The sequence below is a fragment of the Uranotaenia lowii genome, chromosome 1 (assembly GCF_029784155.1).
Source record: "Uranotaenia lowii strain MFRU-FL chromosome 1, ASM2978415v1, whole genome shotgun sequence".
Classification (NCBI taxonomy): Eukaryota; Metazoa; Arthropoda; class Insecta; order Diptera; family Culicidae; genus Uranotaenia; species Uranotaenia lowii.
In genome coordinates, this window is record NC_073691.1 from 4327774 (window position 1) to 4336825 (window position 9052).

General features: G+C 34.0%; 1 protein-coding gene across 1 annotated transcript in view; it reads left to right on the top strand.

Moving 5' to 3' along the window:
* Positions 1–8347: 8347 nt before the first annotated feature.
* LOC129738489 (uncharacterized) overlaps positions 8348–9052 on the top strand; it is a 9786-nt gene continuing 9081 nt past the window's right edge. Inside the window, exon 1 of the mRNA XM_055729710.1 lies at positions 8348–9052. Within this exon, the coding sequence (XP_055585685.1) occupies positions 8592–9052 (461 nt within the window). The 5' untranslated portion in view covers positions 8348–8591.

A 9052-nucleotide genomic window follows, 5' to 3' on the forward strand; every position in this document is an offset into this window, starting at 1 on the left:
TAGCAAAAATTAGCTGTTACTTTCCGTTAGCAAAATTTTTTTTTTACTCTCGAGTTAGCACTTTCCCAAATTGTCATGAATTTTGCTCAATTTGAGTAAAAAAAACCCATTGCTACTGAATTCAGTATTTACAGTAGCATGGACTCAAACTATCAGGTGTTTTTAGTCTGAGCTCGAACCACGGTCGTTTTTGTTTTGTTTTTTTTTTTCTTGACTCCAATGCATTTCATTTTGCCGGTCGCGATTTTGGAGCGGAAAATATAGTTATTCGTGTTTTTTGAAGGTTCAAATTGTGTCCGGGTCCGATAAGTTGCGACTCCCAACGGTTCTGGCGACTTTTAAAAGTTTGATAGGTGTAGCCACCAGGATTCCTCGAGTGGCTCAACTTCCTGTGGTTAACCAGCAGTGCCGGATGTGCTATTTCGCCAGACTTCCGGAAGCGGTGTTCCGCTTCAGAAAAGTTTTAGGAAAAGCCCTAGAGAGTTTTCATGTAAGTTTTTAGTGCATTAGTAGAAGATGAAAATTTTACTATTAACTGTTTGTTTTTCTTTAGAAAAGTATCAGCAAAAGGAACTGCACCAGGGAATATTATAATGGAATGGAAGTGGCATCCAGTATCCCTCCTGCGCAAATGTCATCGAGTGGGGTTCTTGCAGGCGTAAAACACAGAGCTGCCCGAATGAGGAAGGATTTTCTCGGTAAGTGTATTCTAGTTGAAAGAATGTAAAGTAAAAGTTCTGAAAAATGTCTGAAAATTAGACATGTTTATATTTTTCTTTCAAACGAATTTTGAAATATTGAAATAAATAAAAAAAAATATTTCAAACTTCCAGGCTTGATAGCTGTTACCCTTGTAAGTTGGCCTATTAGGTGGTATGAATAAGAAAAAAGCAATTGCTTCGATAGCTTTTACTTAGCTCGAACTTTAGAATGGCAAAATTTGAAAGCACTTGCTCAACTAGATATGATAAAGCAGAGTAGAACATTTACTTTCAACCAGATCCAGATTAAAAATATGCATGCCGTTCGAAGTATTTGACTCATAAAACTGCTCGAAAATAGAAAAAGCAATTACTAGAGCTTTATTCATATCAGTCAATGTCATCCTTATCCAGATCGGCAGCAGGGATCCGGATTTAACATTTTAGCCCCTTGGTTGAACCTTGCCAAATGAAGTTCAATGACAGGAGATTTTTTTTCAAATTGCACGATGATGAGCTGCTTGACCTGGCAAACTAACTGTTGGAACATTGTCTCACCCGTGGGGGGCCAAAATATGTGCATTTATTGAGGATTTTGGTTAAGCTTCCTAGTTATGAAGTGAAAACTGAAAGGTATGGTTTTTTCACAAATTTCTTATTTTTTTCATATACTTTTAGAAAAATAAGTCCGTATAATATTAATTACATGTGTATATAAAATTTGAAAGGAACTTGATTATTTTGTTTTTTCAGGTTTTGGCGATGCTGATATTTCCAAGATCATATAGTGATGATCAAAATGATACTGAAAGGCTTGGAAGCGCGATGTTGGAGGAAGTTGAACAACTTGCAAAGTTGGACTTAATGGTAATTAACTATTTCAACACATGATTATGTTTTATAATCTGATTGAACTTCATTTTATTTTTTTTCCAGGAATTCATCTGTCATCAACCGGCTAGCTTGACAATTCTTATAACACTCTCACAAGATGATGGGCGGCAATAAAACTTCCAAAGAAAAAAGATTTTATTCGCGACTGATATCCAAAATAAAACAGGAAATTGATAAGAACCAATCCTCATTTTTTTTTTCATTAGAAATAGAAAACCCATAAATTTAATATAATGAATATTTAATTTTACTCAAATTCTAGCAAACGTGAGAAAAATAAATTTTGCTAAAATTTAAGCAAACAAAGGGTTTTGTTTGCTTCAAAATTAGTAAACATTCAGTCAGGACACATTTTGCTATTTTGCTAAAAGTTTAGTATAAAAAATTTGCTAAATTGATTGCTAAGTTTTTAGCTGGTCAAATTTGAGCAAAATTTTGCTAATTTTCGGCCTCAGAAATTTTGTGTGTAGTTTTGGATTCTCTGCTGAATTTTCATTTGTGATTTTTACTTTTCTTCAGCAAAAGCAGATACTTTTAAAATTAAAAAAAAATGCAGAAGTCGTAACAAACATAAAGTTCTGTTAAAATTTCAATACCCTCTTTTTATGTAAACTTGCGTTACCTAGAACCAAGATAAAAAAAAGGAATAATATATGCTAAAACACACTTAGCCAGCTAGTTTAATACTCAAAATAACATTCATAAGAGTTCTTAGACTTGCTTTTAATTGCAAGCTTCCATTTATATTAAAAATACGTTAGGAAGTTTAAAATATAAGCATTTTTGAATATCTGCCTCAAATACCGATTTTCATACCGATTTTTAGGATTTCTATACCGATAAAAGATTTTTTTGGGCTCCAAAATACCGATAAAAATGTGGCATCACTGGTCCCTGCTGTTCCGGAAGATGGCGAGAAGCAGCTTGAGCTCAGCTCATCGACCGGTTCTTTACCTTTTCCGTCCGTGCGCTTCGATTCGATTTCGATGGGTTGGTTACCAACACCACCCAACCCAGGGGGAGTTTCCCAGTTATGTATGAGTGTCGGCGCATCTTGGTGTGAGTGACTTCAGGAACTCTTTGCGTGTGGGATTGGTAACTTTGTTTTGATTCAATACACTCACAAGCACCGGTACAGGGTGTTTCGAATATAACCGAGTCTCAAGGAGGAATGCACCCAAAACTTTTTTATAATTTTATTAAACTAAGAATGTTGAAAAATCGTTATCAATAAAGCAGAAAAAATTTACCTACAGATTAATTTTTGGTTACTTAAAGTTCCTGACGAAGCATTTCCGAAATACTTCCCAATCCCGCTGTATGCCTGATTTCTTATTTTTAAAGTTCATCGTATCGAATCAACCAATTTTTGTCCGCAAACGAAGAATTCTAGAGTTTGTTTTGATTAGGTCGTATGAACCAACATAGTCAAAATTGAGTTATTTACTGCAAACGATTGAAAAACATGTAATCTACGTCAGGTAAAAATTTGGTTTCATTTGATCAATAAATAAATTTTAGAACATGGATTAAAATTAAGACGTATAATGACTTTCTCAATTTCGAGTGCAATTTGGTTTTTACTAGAGATGTACCGAATATTCGGTCGGCCGAATATTCGGCGCCGAATACCGCCAGAAAACCGTTAAGCCGAATATTCGGTTCACCGAATAGTTGAGCTAAGTATTCGGCCGAATAGGCCGAATAGGCCGAATATCTACTACAGACTCTATCCAGGATGTCTAGATATTGTTTAAAACTTTCCGTATTTTGTCAGATTATTTGTTAAATCAAATTAAAAACTCAAATTTCCCTTTAAAAAGTTTTAGATTTTGTGTTCAATAACGATTTTTCAAAAATTTCAAAATAAACATAAATTTTGCCCTTTTTAATATTTTTTTCTTAAAGAATCGTCCTGAACGTGTGACTGTGTGGATACGTGTGGTTGATAATATGGTATGCTGAAAGTTAAAAATTATCTTTCTTTTCAACAACTATTTTGAAGATATGTTGCGCAATTTCGACCTTCATCTAATTCAATATCAAAGAAGCAAATTCAAATAGCTTGGCACCTGTTTCGACATGTTTTGTCTAAGATTTCAGGGGAACGCAATCTCTTTGGGGATGAACGCCCTAGAAGCCGACTAGTAATCTGATGTCTTCTCAGTTATTGGTGACATTTTAAAATCAGAAAGACTCTACTTAAAAACATCTTGTAATACATCATCCGATAATATCATCTGGTTGAAAATAATCGACTAAAAACATGAGGGACATTAATATGCAAGAAATTTAAATCATTGAAATGATCACTTAAGTTTTTTTTCATTAAAAACTCAATAGGATATTCGACCGAATATTCGGCCGAATATTCGGCCGAATATTCGTTTGGCCGAATAGTTGAAAAGGTCAATATTCGGTATTCGGCCGTTCGCCGAATACCACTATTCGGTACATCTCTAGTTTTTACGACTATTTGCATCGCGCTAATTTGCCGTGCATGCAAAAAGTCGCAAAACAACAATTCGGCGTAGTGGTTGAAGCGACCTTTTGCGTTTTTTTTTTCCATAAAGTGCCCCGGGAAGTGTAAAGAAAATTTCTTTGGGTTCATTTAATGAAAATATTAATCGGAGGTCGTGATAAATGGTAGTTTTTACTATCTTGGTACAATAGAGACCCTCAATATGTAACTAGGTAAGTGCAATTAATGTTAATTTATGCTGCGCAAAATAGCAAATCATCAGTCTCATATTTTACAGAGGCAATCAAAACAACTAGCGGCTATTTGGATACTTTTCCGAAATCCTGGGGACGATTATTGGAATATCAGAACAGCAAGCCATCAATGTTAAGTCGGTCGACTACTATCAATCGTGATGGACAGTTCCTCGCAGCATCGATTCCGGTAATCACTGTACGGGAACTTTCAGGTAACACCTCTCTGCATACTATCAAGTTGAATATAAGTTTTCCATTAATTTCGATGGAAATTACAAAGATTGAGAAACATCCAATCAATTTAAAATGGAATTAATGTTCATCTGCATAACGACGTTAGCACCAAGTAGGTAATGCAGAATGTCGTAAGTACATTTGCACTGAATATAGCTAAACGAATAGCCATATTAAATGCATATACATGTTCTCCAACTATTTCCACATCTCATACCAGTTTTCCAGACAGCTCTCAGTGTTATTCAAAATACTAGAATTAATAATGTGTTTAATAATTTCAACAGCGATTTTCTCGGAACATACAATGTGGCTTATACGACCTAATCAAAACAAACTCTAGAATTACCCGTTCATTTTTAGCAAATAAGCCCCGACATAAGCTTTGGGTGGCTGGGCTGGCGGTAGCGCATCGCACACTACGATCGTCTCCGGGGATGCTACCAACACATCCCCCCATTCGGTGGCAGCTAATGTTTATGTTATTTAAATTTGTACCTCGTCCGATGTCGATGAGCTGGGATGGGATGAGTCCATCGGTATTTAAGCATTTAATCAAAGCCGGTTATTGACGGGCCCGCCCGTTTCCTACTTGTTTTGTTAACTTTCTTCTTTTCCTTACGCTTATTTAAATTGTTCTTCTTACATCGTGTATGTGTGATAACAAACGATACCACCATTATCGTTGGATTGTTTTTATTGTTGTTTTAGCCAACTTTTATTATTCATTTTTGCCGGTCTTTGCTTGCAAGTAAATATTATTCCGAAATGATGCAATACTGCCTGGCGTATTATTTTTCTTTACAATCCCTCTTTAGAAACGACAATAATCGTCTGACTAATATCGAAAGGGGTTCCTAAGCTTATAAGAAATGGAGAACAACACCATAAAAAGTAAGGTGAAACAAGCTAACGAACAAAACAACCATCAACCGGCCGCAGAAAAATCGAAACGCAATAAGTTGTTGAGCTTGCTGTTTTTTTTCCTTGCTTTTCGTTCTGCAGTAGGTGACCTTGAAACATTTTCAGTCCCGATTCGATTGTACATAAAAGGGGAATTAGAAAGGGAATGAGGTATCCAGGTGGAATGATGTTAGTTAGTTGGACCTGGACGCTGACTTCCGTAAACAACTAACTCGCTAAAACGGCCAAAACAAAGTAGGCCAGAGGAACGATAAGGATTGGAATTCTTTTGAGGTATTTCTGTGAAGTTTATTATTTTTTTAAAGGTTTAAGACCCTTCGACTGTTTGGACAATTTAAAACTTTCCAAATTGATATTTGAAATTTTATCTTTTTTTTTTATTTTGATTGTTTTGAGAATTTTAGGAATTTTGATATAGTTTGCTTCTTTGATCTTTGACAATTTCGAATATTCTTGCATTTTTATACCAATTCAACAATTGTGTTAACAGTTTACCTTAAAAATTTTTAACAATTTTTTTTTCAAATTTAGACATTTCATTTTAATTTCATTTGGAACATTTTTGATTTTTTTTTTAAATTTTGACTATTCTGGCGATTTTAGAATTTTGACACGAATATTACAATTTTATTTTATTCAATGTTCATTTTTTTTAATAATTAATTGAACAATTTTGACAAAATTTATCTTGTTTTGACAACACTAATAATGTTATTAAATTTTTAAAAAAAGTTTTGTTCAAAATTAACATTCTAAATTGATAGATTTCAACCATCATTAATTTTTATCATTTTAATCATTATTATAAATTTATATTTTTTGTCATTTTCGTAATTTTTGTCTTTTTTTATTCATTTTTAACATTTTTGTCATTTCTGACATTTTTGTGATTTTTTTTTTAAGTCAATTTATTTTTATTTATTTTTGACATTTTGGCAATTTAGTAATTTTTGACACTTATTCCATTCTAGTTATTTTGCCTTTTTTTTATTTTTACCATTTTCGTATTTTTGTCATTTTGGTTACCTTTGTCTTTTTGTCATATTTGTCATTTTTCCAATTTTGCAATTTTTGTCACTTGTCACTGTTTTTTTATGGTCATTTTGGTCACTTTTGTCTTTTATCACATTTGTCACTTGAGTCATTTTTGTTTGTTTTTTTTTGTCATTCTTGTCATTTTTTACACTTTTGACATTCTCGTAATTCTTGTTTTTTAGTTTTTTTTTTCATTTATTTCTGGTCATTTTGGCAATTTTGTATTTTTTCTGATTTATTTCATTTTTGTCATTTTGCCAATTTTGTAATTTTCGGTTTTTGGTCATTTTGGCCACTTTTGTTGTTTGGTTATATTGTTTTTATTTTTTATTTTTTTGCATTTTGTCACTTTGGTAATTTTGTCATTTTCGTTTTTTTAGTCATTTCGTTTGTCATTTTTCTCATTTTTATCCATTTTTTGTCATTTTCGACACTTTCAAAATTTTTGTAATTCTTGTTTTTCAGTTTTTTTTTCATATAGATATTTTCGTTTTTGGCAATTTTGTTAGTTTTGTCACTTATTCCATTTTTGTCACTTTGGTTATTTTGTCATTTTTTTTCGGTCACTTTGTCATTTTTTTGTCAATTTTGTCATTTTTATCCATTTGAATCCATTTTTGTCATTTTTGAGATTTTTGAAATCTTTGCTATTCTTGTTTTGAAGTCAATTTTTTTCATATATTTTCGATTTGGGCAATTTTGTAACTTTTTTCACTTATTTCATTTCTGTCATTTTGGTAATTTTTGCCATTTTCGCTTTTTTCATAACTTTTGTCTTTTTGTCACATTTGTCATTTTTGTTTTTTTTTTTCGTCATTTTTGTCATTGTAATTATTTTCGTAAATTTTTCTCATTTGTGTTATTTTTGCATTATTGTCATTTGTGTCGTTTTTGCCTTTTTTGTTATTATTGCCTTTTATGTTATTATGTGGAATTTTTTTCTGAGATTTATGTCATTTTTGTCTTTGCTGTAATTTTTGATTTTTTTTAAACAGTAGGCGGCTGTCAAACCAAAAGCACGCGTTTTATGTTCGCTCCAAATTTTGTTCTGAAATGCATGGTTTGTTCTACAAAGTTGTTAATTATATCTTTCACATAAACTTTGTAGAACATTGCTAAGCATCTTGAAACTTGTTGGACCTAATCGAATATGAAATTTCAAAGGTCATCTACTACTCATCCGCCCATAGAAAAATATTAAGATAAAATGCATTTAAAAAAATGATTTTGATATTTTTTTATGTGCGCTAAATAAAGTAAGAACTTTTTCATATTCATCTGCTTTATTTTTATTATTTTTTCCGGCATTAAAATCTTTAATCAAGGAAAACATCATATAGATTTCAGTGCCCCGTTTTTGCGCTTTAAAATCCTTTCAAGATTTTAGTAATTTTTTCCTTCTGTGTTCTTTTTGTTAATTTTTGAAATTTTTGTCGTTTTTTCGTCATTTAAGTAATTTTTGTCATTTTTTGTAATTTTTGTTGATTGTACCATTTTTGTAGTTTTTGTTTTCATCGACCGTACAGTCGGTTTCCCGAAGAAATAGAAAAATGGAAATTGAAAGTTAATTTACGAAGCTTTTCATTCTACAATTTATTCAGTCAACCGAAGAAACAAAACAGGAAAGGAACTTCAACAGGTCACAGACTAATCCCATTAACCGACTACTGGTAATAGGGTCGGATTGCTAATGTTTCTGCTCTGGATTATTGAAGGGGCCACATAGGGTGGCCCTTCGAAACTGTCATCTATGTAATAGTTGAACCAATTTAAATTGAATCTAAATGACACCCTACCCGGTTCGGATTGCAATAAAGCAGGATCAACCGATTCAAGGTACGAAACCAGGCCTCAGTCGTGCGGAGGATTTCAAACCAATAAAATCGTGAAAACCTTTGACAAACCGGAGGTTAATGGGGAGACGACCTCCCCGTATCGTATCAGGTGTAACAGCTTTGACGCGGATTCCTTCCTTATCTACACATTGTCTTGCTTATCGGACCGGGTATCTTGACATCTGAAGCTCCTCCGATAAGGAGGAGGATAAGACAAGCTTCTTCTACTTCGTTATCGAGAACCTCATCGATGCCGCTACAAATCGGATTTGGTGCAGTGCTGAACGTACCGTTGAAGCAATCACAGAGTCTAGCCATGTCTTCTTCTACCAGTGGTGTCGTCGTTGAGAGACGTGAAGAACCCGTGGCCGAGGAACCGACTCCGGTTACGGTGAACGCCGTGGCCAAGTACGAGAGGAATTCCGTTTCGAGTGGCTCGACTCCGACGAGTCGTTCCGGAGGAACCAGCCGGCAGGATTCGAACAGTGGTGGTGCCGGTGACAAGCACAAGTCCCTGGTCTACAACGATGGACAGTTCAGTATTACGTTGCACCACTACGATAGTATCGTGAGCGAGTTGAAGTGTCCAGGATGTGCTCAGCCGATGTATGGACCGATTCGCCTCTGTCAAAGTGGCCACAGTATTTGTGCGCACTGCTGCGGAAAAGTTGGACTAACGACCTGTCCCCTCTGCCAAAAGAAGATATCCGA